Below are 18,845 nucleotides of genomic sequence, written 5' to 3'. Positions count from 1 at the left end.
TTGTGTAAATTTGTCTAAAGAATTTTTTATAAATGTTAGTTGGTCCTGGTTAGGTGCATATATAGAACCAAAGGTGTATAGCTGGTTTTCAATTGTACCCTTAATGAATAGAAACCTGCCCTTAGAGTCTCTAATTAAGTCATTAAGTTGAAATGGTAAAGTTTTTGAAATAAGGATAGACACCCCTCTTGCTTTGGAAGTCCCAACTGCATGGTATTGTAAATGATAACGATTAGACTTCAAGTTTTTTGTATGTTTAGAATCAAAATGAGTTTCTTGTAGTAAAATAATGTCTGAACCTGTTTTAGATAATTCAGAAATAATTCGTTTTCTCTTAATCGGATTTCCAAGGCCACGTACATTAAAGGAAATAACTTTGAGATGGTCTGCCATATCTATTTTTGTTTGTTATAAGAAAAAATAGTTCTCAAATAACTTATCAGATACTTATTAACGACCAAAAATTAAACACTTCTTCAACTTAGAAATAGCTAATCTTCTCTTTTTTCCTCCTCTTTTCTTCCCCCCCTCTTTTTTATGTTTCTTTGCCAAAATTAAAATTAAAGCAGTACTAAAAATACTAAGCTAGTAAGCTTAGATACAAAGATTGCAGTAAGCAATATTTTGATTTGTGACAGTAGAATTAAGTATTTTTGCTCTAATACATTTTAAATCTCAAAAAACAAACAACTAAGCTCTATCAAGCGTTGTAGAAAGGAATCTATAAAAACACTATTTAAACTAATTAACTTTTATAAAAAACAAAAATCACTTTTATATAATCCGTTAATACTATTTCCCTTTCCCTCCCCCAGTTCTTATTAGTAACAGAGCATTAAAAATATAAAAATATGAAGCTATAAAAACTTGAGTAAGAAAAAATAAAAAGACAATTATAAATCACGTGGACTAGTGTGTTACTTCACGCACTAGCTATTTGTTGAGAGAGAAAAAAAAACCCAACCCTTAAAAACTAACTCAACAGAAGCCAAAGAACACTAAGCTAGCAGCTTAGATATACAATAAGCAATATTTTAATTTGCAGCTATAAAATAAAATATTTTTACACTGGTGCACTTTAGAGGCTGAGTTCTAGCAAATGTAAAAAAAAAAATTAAAGATCACTACTTAAACTAATTAACTTTTATAGTAACAAGACCCTCCACAATACAATTCCCCTTAACCCTATAACAGTATACCCCTCTTCCCTCCCCCAAATCTTATTAGTAACAGCTCAAAGCTATAAAACTGTAGAAATTTTTATAAGGAAAAAAAAACAGTTATAGTTCACTTGGACTAGTGTGTTACTGCACACACTAGCTATTTGGTAAAAAACCAACCCTTTGGAACTATCAACCCAACAGGAGCCACACTGAAGAAACCACCCTAGGCTCCCCCCACCTGGAAAAATAAGATGAACATTAACGTGCAGAGAATTTCCACCTCAACTGTTGACTAAACTCAAAAACACATTCCCACATTAAGCTTAATTCTTTTTTGTTGTTCTTAATTAGTTGTCCAGAATAGGGATTTTACTCCCTTTTTGAGGAGAAGGTGTTGGAAATTTTCTTTTTTGACTATACTTGCTGACATCCATCGGAGTCTCCACATGCAAGTTCTGCAGCAATTGTTCAGCCTCATCTAAATTTGAAGCAATCAGTTGTTTTCCATTATGCATGACAGAGAGTTTAATAAAGTTGCTCCATCTGTAACGAATGTTAGCTCTTTGCAAGGCTAAAGTGACTGATTTTAAGTCCTTCCTTTTGGACAACACTTCACCCGGTAAATCAGGAAAGATGTAAGCTGGCTTTTCGTTGAAAAGAAGTGGGCTTTTGACTCTGGTCACATCCATTAGTTGCTTGCGTATTTTGTGGTCTGCAATTTCCACAATGATATCTCTTGGAAGATTTCTCTTTTTGGCAGCCTGCTCAGATCCCAGTCGAAAAGCCTTAGTGATGGTTAGCTCTGCATCGTTAGGTAAATTGAGCAGTTCGGAGAACCATTTAGTTAGCATTGTGATTAAGTTATCATTAATAGATTGCAACTCTTCTATGTTTCTTATCTTCAAATTGTTTCTTCGGGCAGCCACTTCAAGGTTAATTAGCCTCATTTCATGAGAGTCAGAGGTATCTTGGAGCTCACGAATATCCCTCTGCGACATAAGAGCCAAATCCAGGGCATTTTCAACTTTTGCATTTGTTTTACTGAGCTCTAGTTTAATGTCTGCCAACTGCATTGAAAGGGGCTGTATTAAAGCCGACATTTGTTTTAAGAGTGACTGTTCAAGCTGTGCTATTTGTTTAGGTAAGAGTAAAAGCTGTTTATTTACCTCTGCACTAGCTTCCAGTATTCCCTCGGCCATGTTTGTTTTGCTTTCCAGGCCTTGGCTTTTCTGCACTTCAAAGTCAGCTCCTTCAAAGAGGTTTTGCAAGCACTTAACTGCTTTTGTTGGTGATTTTTTCTTCATCAGCCCCTGCTTTTTCATAGCCTTCTCAAACTTTAAGCTTTAAAAAGCTTTATTTACATGCTTCCAGGCGGGGGAGAGCTGGAGCTCCTTCAATATGCATCCATCTTGCACAGATGCCACGCCCCCCACCCCAGATCAGTGTTGAGATTTTTGGAAGGCCCAATTCAAGTTGTATGACTGTGGAGGCTATACATGGTGGCAGAGCAAGAATTTTCTGGGAGAAGGTTAACTGGAGCTTAAGTTGTTCGATTGGGCCCAGGAACCAGATCGGGGAGCCACATAGTAGTATGCGTGGTATTAAAAGAGCCTTGTATGCCTTCAAAAGTGCTGGTACATATTGAGCTTCTTGAATAAAGAAGAATTTCCTTGAAGCCTTGAAGCCAGTAGAGCTAAGCCGATTTTCTGTGTATGATACTGAATATGCTTGGACCAGGATAAATTTGACTGGAAGACGATTCCTAGATATCTGAATTTGTTGACCAATTGTAATTCGTATGCACCAATTTTCCATTTGTTGTTTAATCATTTTGTTGACTTTGAGAACACCATGATTTTGGAAATGTCTTCGTTTATCTCCAAGAGTTCATTACTGTAACAGGCAATAAATGCTTTAATAACTCGCTTCAGACCGAACTGGGTTCTGGAGAGCAAGGCAACGTCATCAGCATACAGCATGGCAGGTACTGGGCAGTTGCCCAAGCGTGGTGCGTGGATGGAGATGCCTGGCAAGCCTGGAACAAAATCATTTAAATATAGGTTGAATTGATGAGGTGCAAGAACACAGCCCTGGCGTATGTCTCTTTGGATAGGTATTTGGTTTGATATAGATCCCAGTTTGTTTAGTTTGACATGTAATACATTTTCGGAGTAGTGGTTCATTATCAACTTTAACAATCTCTTGGGTAGATGTGCAGCGTTAAGTTTGTTCCATAGTCTTGCATAGGGCAGCCCTTAGGCAGCCCTTAGGTTAATAAATGCTGCATTCAGGGAGCCAGGCGCATCGAGTACATATTTGCTTACCAGTGAGGCAAGCGTAAAGCAGTGGTCCACACAAGAGTGGCCCTTTCTAAAGCCAGCTTGTTTCTCCCCCAGCACTTCCTCTTTATCTATCCAATCCAACTATTTTTTTTGTAAAAGAGATGCATACAGTTTGCCAATTATTGCCAGGAGGCTGATTGGTCGATAATTGCTTGGATCAGTTTTATTGCTTTTTTTGTAGATGGGTGTAATCAGTGATGTTTCCCAGGTGTCTGGTATAATTCCATTCGAGTTTACCCATGTGGATAGAGGTGCAAGCACTTGAGCCCACCAACTGGGGGCTACCTTCAGAAGCTCGGCAGGGAACACGTCCAGGCCCGGGGACTTCCCTGTTTTCAAAGCTTTGATCAATTCAACTACCTTGAGACAAGTAACAGGTTCCCGTTTTGGAACTTGCTTGAGATTGATTTCAAAGTCCAATTCTGGTTCGACATTACATTTCTTATAGAAGTTTTTAGAATGTTTCTCCCAGGTAGTTGACGTTATGGGGGTTGCAGTGTTGCATCGTAGCTTCAGTATTGGTGTAATTAGGTGCCATAAAGATACACTGGATTTCCCTTTGGCAGCTGCAATTATCATGTCCCACAGAGATTTCATAGACTGGCGTTTTTTCTGCTTCAGTGTGGTTTTATATTCCCTTCTGGCTCGTACCTATGAATGCTTTGTGATGGTTTAGTATTGCCGTGCCTGAAGAGCTTATAGTCCCGCTTAACTTGGGTTTTGGCCTTCCTGCAGTCCTTGTTGAACCAGCTCTTTGTATGGTGATAAGGATGGTTTGATTTCTGCTTCCTTTCCTTGGAGTTCAGCAGGACTAGGCCATGCAGTTTAGTGAGCAGTGTCATGGATTCCAGTGCTGATTGGCAGTCTTGTTCCACCATCATCTTCCTTTTCAAGTTTTGCGCTTTAGTGGTGTGCAGCATTTTCATAGCAGCTTAAGCTGATTTTCTGGACCATCTTCATTTAGAAGGCTGTCCTTTGGGATAGGTTAGGCCAGTATTCAAGTCAGGTGTAGTTCATTGTTGTTTAAACCAATTCTGGCATTGAAGTGCCTCCCCCCCCCCCCGTCATGATTGCCGGAGGATAACTGCTTTGTAGATCCAATAAATAGTCCTCTAAGGTCACCCATCGAGTGTCTTGGTGGTTTGGGGAGGGAAGTAGCCTGTTGCCTGCAAGACTTCCTTTGGGCTTGTGGCGATCTTAACTGCCATTGCCGAGCTTATAGGGCAGGGGAGAAGGAGAGAGGGTTTGTCCAAGTTACTTGAAATGAAGCAGACTAGGCCCCCGTTGGAGCACCCTTTTTGCTTCTGGACAGGTAAGTGGAAGGAGCTATACCTGTTCAGTTCTCAGGGATTGCAGAGCCAGAATTCCTGCATGATAATGCAGTCAAAGTTTGTCAGGAATGGAAAAGTTTCAGGATCTGACATAATCCTGTTCCATTTGAGGATTTTAATCTGTCCCGAGAGAGTGCTGCTTGCAGATTGTGGCTCACTCAGTTTAAAAAATCAGTCTTGTCAGCTGTTTGGCTAAGAACTGAAACATTTGACACAAGTATATTTGGTGAAAGGGGGTCTGAACTAGGGTTTCGTGTAAGCATTTCTTCTGTGGAATCTGAGGGTTGAGTAAGCCTGGTTCTGTGATCTTTCTCTAGAGGGAGATCAACGAGTAGCTCGTTCCCTGCTGGCAATGTACTCAATAGTTCATCTCTGTCTGTAGAGATACCTTTGAATAGTGGGGATTTTATCTCCAAGAGCTTTCGGGAGATTGATGAGTGTCCAGTGGTCATACAGTTTTGTGTTTCTTTTGGAGGTTCTGTTGTGCTTTGGCTAGAGGTCTTTTCCACATCTTCCCTCCATTGGGAGCTGGCTATGGAAATAGCTCTAGACTGAAGGTCTTGTAAGTATCTTTTAAAATTTAATATAAAAGGTAGGGTAAAGGAGCCCCGTGGCGCAGAGTGGTAAGGTGCAGTACTGCAGTCCAAGCTCTTCTCACGACCCGAGTTCGATCCTGGTGGAAGCCGGGTTCAGACAGCCGGCTCAAGGTTGATTCAGCCTTCCATCCTTACGAGGTCAGTAAAATGAGTACCCAGGTTCCTGGGGTTAAAGTGTAGCTGACTGGGGAAGGCAATGACTCGGTGCTTGCACAGGGGACTACCTTTACCTAAATTTAATACAGTAGATTCCAAATCCTCTGACTTTCTTACAGACTGAGCTTCCTCTGGCTTCCTAGTAGATCGTTTTCTGTGTGTTCTGGCAGTTGTGTTGGCTGAGAGCCAGACCTTGCTATGCTTGTAGTTGCAGAGATTGCAGGCATGGGAGGGTCATGGTTGAGAGATAAAAGTGAGGTCATTTTCTCTTCGTGATAAACTCTGCTGACTGAGATTTTAAAGGTATCTAAAAATCTTCTCATTTTTAAAAGCATTGTTAGTATTAAAGGGCTGTTAAGTTTGCAAAGGATCTTCATGTTATGGGAGATCCGAGCGAGTCTTTCAATTTCATCTAAATCGACTGGGGCTCTGTGTGTAAGATCCGGCTCAGGGAGTCCAGAATTGTTCTTCTGTTTGTCCAGCGTCCACTGCTTATACGGTTCTCTGCTATAAACAGGGCACTTTGGTTCCTTTGCAAACGACCTGATATGCTGGGATCTCTTTGCTCACTCTTCCCTTCAGCTCCTGCCTTATTTTCTCTTCCCTCGTGCTGATTCAGGTCACTTTTCCCAAGCTGGATTTATTCCCTTGGATGGGAGCTGCAGACCCAGATAAAGGGGGGAGGTTAAGTTAGTGCTGAAGTTAGTGGAAAGGAATCTTTGCAAGTTATAGAGTCCAGTTGCTGGGAAGTGGCCAGTATTGTTTGTCCTGTGTAAATACAGTGGTCTCCTATGAAGCCTAGTAAGTAGCTTTCCATAGGGCTTTAGAAGTCCTCTGTCTCCTTATATTTTCCTGTGTTTAGGGAGGTTTGCAATCTCATTTTGTTCCCCTTAGGAGACAGTTCTGAGACTGGAGTGGGAGGATTTCCCTGAGATATCTGGGTGTTACGCTCCGTCTCTAAAACTGCATATTCATTTGGAGTAGTAAAGTTTGAAAGGTCACTTACTGCCTCAGTCCATGAGATGAGATCGTCCAAACGAAGTTGCTTGGCTCATTGAGGGCCAAGCTAGAAGTGACGGATTACACTTGAACTGCAAGTGAACAGACTCACATGTATTCCTCCCTGTTCACTTGCGCTCCACTTGCGCTCCACTTGATCACGTCGTTGGAAAGCAGTGGTCTGAGAGCGCTCTTTGGCGTTTTTTCTTCCCCGTGGGAGTTTACACTCTTTGAATTTCAAGGATGTCTTTCTGAGCAGAGCCTTCTGCTGAAATGTAGGCTGGAAGCTCCTTGGGGCAAGAGCCTGCCTTTTTGCAGAAGTTACTCTCAACCGCCCCATGAATCCTGCTTTCGAAATAAGTCATCACATGGCTGGCACTTCTGTGTCTACAGAGTCAATGGCGGCAAAATCATTTCCTCTGTGAACTGTGGTTTTTGTTCCAAGAGTATTCTTGCCAGTCACTCAATGACAAAAACTGTGTTGTGGGAGAATTTATAATTCTGTCTACTAGCAGGCAGTGACCCACATGCCAGGCCTCTTCTGAAATACTTGACATCTCTAGTTTGGTTTTCTTCTTGACAATTTTTTTTAAGGTACTCCCTCATCAGTGGAAGTTTTGATGCTGTTAGAGGCAGCTTAATCTGGAAAAAGAATGCCAGGCCGTTTCTAAAGGGATCCTTCTTTAAAATGGTGTCCTTTCTCACACATTCTCATGGCTATATCTGGCAGAGTGTTCTTTTGCTAATCCAAACTGGTGGTTTACCCTTTCTCTGTTCTTAGACATAGATGAGTGTGAAAATGATTTCTACAACGGAGGTTGTGTGCATGAATGTATCAACATCCCAGGAAACTACCGGTGCACGTGCTACGATGGATTCATGCTGGCTCATGATGGACACAACTGCTTGGGTGAGTTTGAGAGTCTTAGAGACTTTTGTTCCCCCCGCCCCTGCTTTTTTGGGTAAGTGGGGTTGGCCTTGGATTGGGGAGAGGTAGGGCAAGGTGGGGGGTGGGGGTGGGGGGAGAGGCCAGCATTTTTAAACTGAAGTTTATATTTAATAATTGCTTTTGCTGTTGTGGAATTGTTTTTCTTATTTTTATTTATTTGCCGTTAAGAGTCACTGAATGTTGTTGTGGTGGGGTGTTGCTTTTTCTCTGGTTTTAAGAGTTCCTTGTTGCTGTTTATATTTTAGACTAGATTTCCTGTTGGGGGGGGAGGGTATTTTTGATAATGTGTTGCTTAGTTGCTGCCTGTTCTTGAGGGGATTGCTTCCCCCCCCCCCCGGTTTAAGGTGTGCCACGTTCCTGTTTATTTTTGAGACTAGTTGCTGACCGGTTGGGGGAGGGGGTGCTTTTTAACTGTAAGAGGAGCGTTGTTCAGCGTGGTGATTGTTAGCTAGTGAAGTTTGGGGGTGCTCTTTTCTTGGGTTGTTCTTTTTGAGTAAGTTGTTGCTATGTAAACATTTTGGGAGGTTTTAACATAGGCTAGGTTTAGCCCTTCTTTTTTTAAAAAAAATTTCAGCTTAGAGACCCACAGAGTTTTTCCCAAGAAAGGCCTGTGTAGGCATTAAGAAGGGTTCATGGGTAGTGCTCTTTTCCCTTTAAACTTTCCTTTTTCAAATAGATAGAGAGGCCACCCATATTAAAAAAATTTAACTAGACTGCTCACCTTGCTCTTGGACTTTTGGCTTCAGTGAAGCCAGGCCAGGTGCTCTAGAAAAGAAGTGTTTGTAAGCTGACCTATACTAGTCTGGGTTTCAGGGAGTTGCTTGAGTCTTGAAGAAGAATAAAACTTCTCACTAGTGTAAAGTTAGTTAATATCATACAACCTAAATAAGGCTTTTTAATAATAGGACATTTTTCTGGCTCACAACAATTAGCCAGCTTTTAGAATAGGCTAGTCAGATTTGGCTTGGTGCTGAAAAGAAAAAAAAACACGAAAAAATGTGTGGGTGAGTATGGTAGTGCTGTAGTATGTTAGAGCAGCGCAGCTTAACCAGGCTAACTCTAACAGTAGTACTAGTGGGGGCAGAACGAGAAATGGGGAGGAAGAGTCCAGCAGGGTGTTAGACAGCAAAGTTTAGTCCAATGTATAGATAAATTCAGATTGTCAGAACATACCTTAGTGCAGGCTTTTGGGCTTGATTTTTGGGCCTAAACAGCAGGCTGTCAGATGAATAGGTCTTGTTGAGCTGAAAGCAAAGTCAAATTGACGTGTCTCAGAGAAATAGTTCTGTATTTGATTGATGCGAATACTAGATCAAGGGCTGGGGAATAGTCCTGAATCAGCATGAGGTCAGAATTCTCTGACTTAACCGGGCATAAGAAGTAGAACTTTTGAAGGCACAAGGGACTTGTGTGTTTTCAGAGAGAAAGGGGGTACCTATGTAAAGAATTTATGCCAAGTGTCAACATGTCCCCCCGGACAGCAAGTTGGTGAGAATCCAAAAGCGATGACATGATCATGTGGCTCTGACAGGGAGGCTTGGAGTTTTATGATTGGTCCACTAATCCTAAAGTCATAGGGATGGACCCATGATTTAGAGTATAAGGATAGAAAGGTCTAGTCGTGGAGGATGGGTATGTGCACTGCGGTGCAAAAGGGGAAAGGAAGTTTTACCAGAGGAAGCCAGGCATTGACTGCTTGGAGGAGTCTTCGGTACGACTAGGCCATTTCCTTGCAAGACTGCTCTCTCTCCCTCTCTCTCTGTGATTGGTAAGATCATGGCATTATGATTATGTATTGCATAGGATTAGTAGCTAAGATAAGCTTGATTTATTCTTGAAATTTCTTTCTGTAAAGGGGAAACTGCTGAATTATGAACGTTCATTTATGTGAATGGTGGGAAGAAACTCTTGTTAAGCCTATGTATCAATAAAATATCTTAATATGTACATATTATTTCATGACCAGTTCTTTTTCCCTGGAAGTATCATTTTCCTGCCTAGGATTTAAAAGATCCCTTTTGGGAACCTGTGTTGCCTGAACAGTATGTCAGGTTAAGGGGCCCTTGAGGAGGAGCGGCATGAGGTGTCTTTTGGGGTGGACTTGAAGACTGTGAGTCCTCCGGTCCTCGAGTTCACCCCGGAGACCTAGAGGATGCTGACGGAACTAGAGGATAAGTTTGCCCCGGTGAGCCTTCCCTGGTTTCCTCTAAGATCAGTAGCAAGCCTTTGAGAAAGAGGCAGGAAGAGAGGATGGAAGTGGCAGAAGAGGAAGAGACTGAGGAAATGCCCCCTGTCTGCTGCCATATCAATCCCTTCGCCCTCGGCCATCTCTTTCTCCCCCCACCAGGGTGGATTTGATTTAAATCAAACTGATTTAAATCACGATTTAAATCACTAGTCATTAAGGCTTGATTTAAATCATAGTTTTCTACATAAAGACTAATTCTTGCTGGTATAACTTTAATATGCAAGTAGATGCCTGCCTTACCGATAGGTAAAGGAACTTCATTAAAGTATTCCCAAACTGGGTCTCTTTTACGGCCTGCTGCCATTATAGGTTTTTTCCTCCAAGGAAAGAATGTGATAAACCTCAGGTCATACACACAAAAGATCCAAAGACTTGAGCAGTATTGTGCTCAAAAAGTTTCACTTTCATTTTGTACTGCTTGCCCCTCCCTCCTCACACTTAGTTTCTTCTTGTGCAGATCTATTCCACTCCAAACAATCAGAAAAATATTGTTTCTGTTCACTGAACTTCTTGAAACTTAGCACTGAAGGGGTTGATTCGGTCTTCATAGGTTTGTAGAACAATAGGATTAAGGTCTTTTTCTCAACTCTGTTCATGTTATAACATTTTTGCTGTGAAGAAGAGGCATGTGATCTCTGCTGAGCTGACAGAAATTCAGTTTTGAGAACTGCAAAACCAAGCATCTGTGATAATATCTTGTAGGCAGAGAAACTGCCCAATAATCTTACAAAAACCTCTGGAAGAGCATGACATTGTGAATGGATTAATGGAATTTATTTACCAAAAAAATTAAACATATACAGCCTTATTCTACATAATTAAAAACTAATCTTTATTTCATGATGGAATAACCTTTGGATGGTAATATATTTTCCTCAAAAAGCATTTTAATTAAGAAAATCCGATTTAAATAAAAAAAACCCGATTTAAATAAAAAAAATCCGATTTAAATTTAAAAAATCCGATTTTTTTTACTTTTTAAAAAAAACCATTGATTTTTATCCACCCTGCCCCCCACCCCCTGACATGGTGTGTGTGCTCTGAGTGCCTCACAAGCAGCGGCTCCTGGGGTGTCTGCAGCTGCAGGGCAGCGTGGATGTCCCTACATCCACGCCTTCCGGGAGCATTTCCAGAAGATGGAGGATTCCCCTTTCACTATGTACAGTGTCCGCTGTGTAGGGCATGTATTAGTCGATGGAATGACCTGGCTCATCTCTCAACTGTTGAACTCAGGAAACACTTGAAGAAGCACTACCAGGCGGGGCTTCTTTGCCGGGGGGGGGGAGAGGCTGGTGCCACTCAGCTGTTAGTAAGCCAGGAGTGGGGTCGTCCTTTCTCTAGAGCTCTCCCCTCAGGTCTCCTGTAGGGAAGGGAGATGCTTGGTGGGGAAGGCACCAGTGTGCCAAGAGGGGGGATCCGGAGGGCAAAGAAGAAGGTCACTCACGTCATCGGTTAGATGATCGCTCTAGATGGATATCCCTTTTCCATGGTAGAGGATGTCAGCTTCAATAGGCTGCTCCAAGAAGTCTGTCCTTGGCACATGCCCCCTTCTCACACCATGCTGAGCGGGACCATGGTGCCCTACCTTTATGGGACTGCCAAGGAGTATGTGAAGGCATATTTCTCCCACACTGCTGGGAGAATTGTGCACTTCACATTGGGCATCTGGATCTGCCCTCAGTCTAACTTAGTATTGTTGTTTTCTTGTTTTTATTGATTTTAAACTGTTCACCGCCCAGAGCCCCTGAGGATGGGCGGTATATAAATTGAAATATAAATAAATAAATAAAAAATAACTACACACTGGTGGCAACCAGATGACCTGGTTGGTGGTGGGATGACCAGTGTAAGGTGAGGGGGGGGGACTGCTGGGCCGGCTACCCCAAGGTTTTGCTCCGCACACAGCGGACAACATCACTGTTGCTATTGAGAAGCAATTAGTGCAGTGCGTAGGCAGGGGCACCACCACGGGATACATGGTGACTGGTGGCAGCACAAACACCTAGGCAGCAGCAGAGCAAGTGGGCCTCAACTGCCTTTACCGCATGGCCTAAAAACTTCACTTTAGGGCGAAGGGCGCTTTGGGTCTGGGTTCTTTGAGGAGTTCCAGTGTCTCATCATGAGATGCTGGTTTATCTCAGGTCACTCCTTGTGCAGCGTGAAAACTACTTTGCAACTTTGCCAGAGCGAGGTGCTCACAGGCATGCCAGAGCATTCCCAGATCAGTGACATGAGCATCCTCTGGGACTCCACCCATGACATGCTCGATCGTTTGGTGGAGCAGCAGGCCGCCCTCACTATGTGACTCTCGGAGAGTGACACATGGAAAGGGGAGGGTCAGTTCAGCCAAAAGGCCTGACTGACCACCTCCTAGGTAGTCAAGATCTTTAGACCCCTTACAGACTTCACCATCGTGGTCTCATCTTGGCATGGCAACCCTGGGTCATGCCAAACATCAAGAGCAGCATTGCCAAGTGGGCTTGGAAGCACAACACCTTGAGAAACGAGCTCTCTCAGTGGGTTCAGTATATGCAGGCCAGAAGGGGCACCCTGCCATCAGATGGGGAGGAGGAGGAGACCAGCTCTGCTGTTCTTTGCACCTCCCCTTGTTAGCAAGTTCCCCCACAGCCACTACTGAGATGTCCATGGAGATGGTGGCCAGTTGGGAGGCGCTTGGCTCCTCTGGGAATATGAGGCCATGAGCATGGATTCAGCAGAGACAAAAGTCAGGGACTATCTTTAAGCCCTGCTGGTTGTCTTCTGAGCTACTGGGCCAAGAAAGAGGTGGTCTGGCCAGACCTCTCTCTCGTGGTTCAGGGATTCCTCTTACACCTTCCAACACATGTGCAAAGTGAGTGTGTCTTCTCCCATGTGAATGACATTGTCAGCCCCCATTGCGCTCCCCTGCTCCCCTGGAGGGTTGAGAAGTTGGTCTTCCTGAAAGTCAACTTGGCACTCTTCAATTTCCCACGTCTGGACTTTCAGAGCGAAGTGAGTCAGCCTTGTGGCCTGCATCCTCTGTCAGTCTGTGCTGGGAAGGTGGGGAAAAGTGCTCTTCCCAAAGTTAAACTTCATCCAGTTGAAACTCTGTAAAATGCATACTCCAACTTGGAATCGCCTTACCACCAAAGAAACACCAGCCCAGCCAGCACACTCCTTGGACCTTGGCACAATTCTGTACAGAAAGTTAAAAGCAGCTCCAAAAATGTTCTCTTGGCACTGTAACAGGAGGGTTCAGAGAGATGTTAGGGGGAGAATTTGACACCATTTGTGCCAATTTTAAATTAAAACAGAAGTAAACCCACAGAAACACCCCAAATAAAGCTAGTGAATGTTGTTGTGTTGTTCATGTATCATGTTAACTTTCCTCTTTGCAGCTATAGGAGGGAACAGGCGGGCCAGTGGGGAAGGACAGCTTCACAGCTCTCTCTAGGCTCCTCTGAGCCAGTGAGTGACAACAACTGTTTTTGCTTGGTGTTACCTTGTGCCAGGTTGGTGGTTCATGTGTTGGTACTTGGTTCTGTTCTGTGGTGTTCCCATATTGGCCCTAAGTTCTGCCTGGCTTCTGTGAGTGACCCTGGTTCTGTTGGGCTTGCAATAGTGTCCCTTGCTTCAGTTTGTTTCTGTTGAGATTCTCTGGTTTGACAATAGGTCTGATGGGATTCTCTGGTTCAACATTTGTTCTGTTGGGCTTTGTTGGTTCAGCTTGCATTGGGACTGACTTTTAGCCAGGGGTCTGCTGGTGGTGGGCAACCTCCCAGCGGTTAGCCCCTGTGTGTTTGGTTAAGGTTTCTTTGTTCTGGAAAGTATTGGAATTTTTCTTCCATAAGAAAATAATGGAGAGTGGCTGAGGTCACCTTGCCAACATAATTGACTCCTGGGCTCAATCTTCTTAAAACTTGGGGGTCTTTAGTGGACAGGAAGGACTAGAGCCCCTGCAATTTTGGTGGAGTTTTGCTTGAAAAATACCTCCCAGCTCCCCCAAAATAGTTTTCCCCCATAGGGAATAATGGCTGAATATATCCGGAATTCCCAAATAACACTGCATCAGAATAGAGAATCTGACCCAAATATCAGGGTCCCAGATACTAGGAAAGACTCTTGAACAGGTGATGGACATGATGATTGCCAACAGCATAATCTTGATTAATTTAATTTATTGCATTTTTAGCCCACCCTTCCCGCAAGTGGGCTCAGGATGGTTAACAACATTAATAATATTCGAATAACATAAAATACAATATAAAATCAATAATATAATACAAGATATGAAAATTTAAACCAAATCCAAATGACAATGTGTGATGTTAATACACCTTGTCAGGAATTCATTAGAGTAGAGAGGGCAGGTTGTCTCAGCTAAACAGTGAACCAAGGCCACAGCAGAGAGGCCGGCCGAGTAGTTTGCGCATTACTTTATCATTACTGTCATAGCATCATTACTGTCAAGCCAGCAAATCAGAGGAACAATATTATCAGAAGCAGTCAGATGTCTGGAAGCTCTGGCCAATCTGAACTTCAAGCCACCATAGTTTCCTTCTTCTCATGTCCTGCAGAACTTCTACCCTGATGATACGAGGAGTGACGAGGAGGTTGACATTGTAATCAAGGGCTGTCTGGAACCACAGCACATTCCAAAATCACTCAGTCTTCCTTCTGGTAGCCTTTCCTGAATTAATGGCAGCAGTCTTAGAGCCAAGCTACAAGTGACATTTTTCACGTGAAGGACTCTTGATCGTTTTCGCAAGTCTTTCTGGGAACTGAAGTCCCTCTCCCCCGCCCCTTTTCCTTCTGTTCCTTACCCTCTCTGTTAGAATCGCTGCCTGAAGAGCCAGAGAAAGCCAGCGGCAGCAGCAGCTTTTGCAAATCGTCTTGTCTGTTGCAATTTTGCATTAGAAAGCTACCCCAGAAATGGGGTGAAATCTATCTCCTGGTTAAGACCATTAGGGGCCATTGTCTTGCTTTACACTAAGGTAATGTTTTGTTGCAATCTCTATTGAAATTTTGTTACACTGTTTAAAATAAAATGTACATTGTTTTGTTTCAGTTTGTGATGTAACCAACATATGTATTGTATATTTAATTGTAGAATTTATTTGTGGCTTTTGATGAAGCTGTGAGCTTTGCGAAATGGGACAATTTAGCCAGGCAAACCCGTTGCCAATCTCCCGCTGGGAGCAGCCAGAGAGTGTGGGTGCTCCCCTGTCTTCTTGATTTGACCCTCAGCACTTGTGAATAAAGCTTTGGATTGCAGCAGCGGTCTTTTGGCGTGTCTTTAGTGTGCCTTTTGCCTTGGAGTTTGGGACCGTTCCCCCTGTCCTTTTGCCGTGGGGATAATAATCAAAACAAAGGGAGAAGATTACACTTCCACAATAGTTAAGTACACACCAATACAAGGAAGTGTGCCAACACAGCTATTATTATTATTGCAGCACAAGTAAATAATACAATCAATGTAATCCGTATAAACACAACAGTTTCGATTCCATTCAATACAATGTGGCTGCAAACTTGTTCCAATGGAATGAGAGAGTCAAGTCCCATATGTTAACGGAGCCTCTTTATCACAGGCTGCAAACGGTGCCAATTGAAGTTAATCGGTGGCGTCCAAGATTTATGAACTCCAAGGTGGCGACGAGCTATACCGGTCTATTCCTTTCGGCTCGTTTCAAAACCAGTTCTTCATCAGGCCACCAGTGTCCTACAATTTATATCACAAGCTATCAGAAATCAGCCCAATATTGGCTGCCCCTGCATTGCCGTCTGCCAGTTCATACTTACAGTTAATCAAAGTATTTCGTATCCAAACTCAAAAAGCATTCCGGTTAACATTCAGGTTTAACATTTACAGATCCAGCTCCCGAGTTAGGTGCGGGGGGCGTAGATATCCACCATTAAATACAAGCCACTAAATCAATTATCAATTACCATACAATTAATTAATTTAAAGACATATCAGTACCAGATACATTTATTTCAAATGACTAATGTCTAAGAGGGACCTTAACGAGGGAAGGGGGGGGGAAGGCAAAGGAGAAAGAAAAACAGGAAAGGAGAGAAGGAGGAAGAAAGAAGAAAAAAACCACAGTATAAAAAGAAAAAGGAGCCAGAAAAGGGGGAGGGAGCAAGGAGAGGGGGGGGGAGTACACTCCTCTAGTACACTCTTCTAGTACACTCGGACCTCGCGGACCGAGCCAAGCAAACCAATTTACCACTTGGACACTTTCCTTGCGGCCACTGTAGTGTGTGCGCCCTCAGTGCAGATCTTAACACGCTGAAGTTCCCCAAGATACAGTATCCAATAAAGCCAAGAGACTTTTCTACTTGCAATACACACAATGTAGTGTATCTCTTACAATGCTGTTGTCCAATGTCATACGTAGGCTGCACTAGCCGCTGTGTGCGCCTTCGCATTCAGGAACACCTCTCAAGGGTTAAAACCCATAGCGAAGACACACCCCTTTACCAACATCTTCGAAAGAAACACGGAGGGGATAGAAGTTTCAGATTCTCTGTTTTAGAAGTGGTAAAGAGCCCTGGTTTTAATAAACGTATGCTCCTCCAAGCAGAGATAAGATGGATCTTTAGATTAGATACTATGTTCCCAGAGGGTTTGAATAACGATATTGACTACTCGGTGTTCCTTTAAACCTCATGCGTAAAACATAAAAACATATAAGCATCTCCCTCCTTCCAGATCCATACGTGTCCTTCCCCCCGCTCCCCTTTTTCCTCCCGTTTCTGGTCTTTGGCTTTCTCTCTTCTCGCCCCCCTTTTTTTACTTCGTTTTCTCCCCCTCCTTCCCCCCCCTCTTCTCTCTCCTTCTCCCCCCCCCCTTTTTCTGGCTCCTTTTTCTTTTCATATTGTGTTCTCTCCTCTTCTTTCTTCTTCTTTCTCTTTTCTTTCTCTTTTGTTTTTCCTTCCCCCCCCCCTTCCCTTGTTAAGGTCCTACTCAGACATTAGTCATTTGAAATGAATGTATCTGGTACTGATATGATTTTAAATCAATTAATTGTATGGTAATTGACAATTGACCTAGTGGCTTGTATTTAATGGTGGATATCCACGCCCCCCGCACCTAACTCGGGAGCTGGATCTGTAAATGTAAACCTGAATGTGAACTGGAATGTTTTTTGAGTTTGGATACGAAATACTTTAACTGTAAGTATGAACTGGCATTCCTTCCCCTGCTCCTTTCTCCCCCTGTTTCTGGTTTTTGGCTTTCTTTCTTTTCGCTTTCTTTCTCCGTTTTCTTCCCCTCCCTTTCCCCCCCCCCCTCTCCTTGCTCCCTCCCCCTTTTCTGGCTCCTTTTTCTTTTTATACTGTGGTTTTTTTCTTCTTTCTTCCTCCTTCTCTCTTCTTTCCTGTTTTTCTTTCTCCTTTGCCTTTTCCCCCCCCCTTCCCTCGTTAAGGTCCCTCTTAGACATTAGTCATTTGAAATAAATGTATCTGGTACTGATATGTCTTTAAATTAATTAATTGTATGGTAATTGATAATTGATTTAGTGGCTTGTATTTAATGGTGGATATCTACGCCCCCCGCACCTAACTCGGGAGCTGGATCTGTAAATGTTAAACCTGAATGTTAACCGGAATGCTTTTTGAGTTTGGATACGAAATACTTTGATTAACTGTAAGTATGAACTGGCAGACGGCAATGCAGGGGCAGCCAATATTGGGCTGATTTCTGATAGCTTGTGATATAAATTGTAGGACACTGGTGGCCTGATGAAGAACTGGTTTTGAAACGAGCCGAAAGGAATAGACCGGTATAGCTCGTCGCCACCTTGGAGTTCATAAATCTTGGACGCCACCGATTAACTTCAATTGGCACCGTTTGCAGCCTGTGATAAAGAGGCTCCGTTAACATATGGGACTTGACTCTCTCATTCCATTGGAACAAGTTTGCAGCCACATTGTATTGAATGGAATCGAAACTGTTGTGTTTATACGGATTACATTGATTGTATTATTTACTTGTGCTGCAATAATAATAATAGCTGTGTTGGCACACTTCCTTGTATTGGTGGGGATAATAATGACGTACTTTGTAAACCGCTCTGAGTGGGTGTTAAGTTAAATTTGCTGATGATACCAAATTGGGAGGAGTGGCAAACACACAAGAAGATAGAGTTAAAATTCAACAAGACCTGAATACTCTGGAGAAGTGGGCGGTTGTGAACTGGATGCAATTCAACATAGATAAGTGCACAGTATTACATCTGGGCCACAAAAATGAGAAGCACAAATACTGGATGGGGGATACACTTCTGGGCAGTAGTCTATGTGAAAGGGATCTTGGGGTAAGAGTGGACTGTAAACTGAATATGAGCAGTCAGTGTGATGCGGTGGCAAAAAAGGCTAATTCAATCCTGGGTTGTATCAAAGGGGCCATAGCGTCGAAATCGCAGGGGGTCATAGCCCCTCTCTGTACTGCCTTGGTCAGGCCACACCTGGAGTATTGTGTGCAGTTCTGGAGGCCTCACTTCAAAAAGGATGTGACAAAATCGAGACGGTGCAGACGAGAGCGACGAGGATGATGAGGGGTCTGGAGACTGAGCCCTATGAGGAAAGGCTGAGGGCCTTGGGAATGTTTAATTTGGAGAAGAGGAGATTGAGGGGGGGCATGATTGCTCTCTCTAAATATTTGAAAGGCTGTCATTTGGAGGAGGGCAAGGAGCTGTTCCAGTTGGCAGCAGAGGATAGAACTTGAAGCAAGGGGCTTAAATTACATGCAGAAAGGTACTGGCTGGATATTAGGAAGAACTTTTTCACGGTCAGAGTAGTTCAAAGGTGGAATCAGCTGCCTAGGAAGGTGGTGAGCTCCACTTCACTGGCAGTTTTCAAGAAGAGGTTGGATGAATATTGGTCAGGGATGCTTTAGGCTCATCCTGCCTTGGGCAAGGGGTTGGACTAGAAGGTCTGTATGGCCCCTTCCATCTCTGTGATTCTGTAAGTTATCCTTTTTTAAAAAGTTTTTTTTATTATTTTTTAATATCTAACATAAAAAAACTACAGAAGACTACAAAAGTATAAAGGGGAGGGGGAAAAAAAAGGGAAG

The 18,845-nt window shown here is 43.1% G+C and overlaps 1 protein-coding gene across 4 annotated transcripts in view; it reads left to right on the top strand.

The window, feature by feature from the left end:
* The window catches only part of SCUBE1 (signal peptide, CUB domain and EGF like domain containing 1), a 441,848-nt gene that overhangs the window by 53,936 nt on the left and 369,067 nt on the right, over nucleotides 1–18,845 (top strand). For all 4 annotated transcript variants that reach the window (XM_055000435.1, XM_055000434.1, XM_055000433.1 and 1 more), the window contains exon 3: nucleotides 7,369–7,497. In XM_055000435.1, the coding sequence (XP_054856410.1) occupies nucleotides 7,369–7,497 (129 nt within the window). The remainder of the gene's footprint in view (nucleotides 1–7,368; nucleotides 7,498–18,845) is intronic.

This window comes from Eublepharis macularius, chromosome 16 (genome assembly GCF_028583425.1).
Source record: "Eublepharis macularius isolate TG4126 chromosome 16, MPM_Emac_v1.0, whole genome shotgun sequence".
NCBI classification, from domain to species: Eukaryota; Metazoa; Chordata; class Lepidosauria; order Squamata; family Eublepharidae; genus Eublepharis; species Eublepharis macularius.
This window is presented reverse-complemented; position numbering and strand designations above follow the sequence as displayed.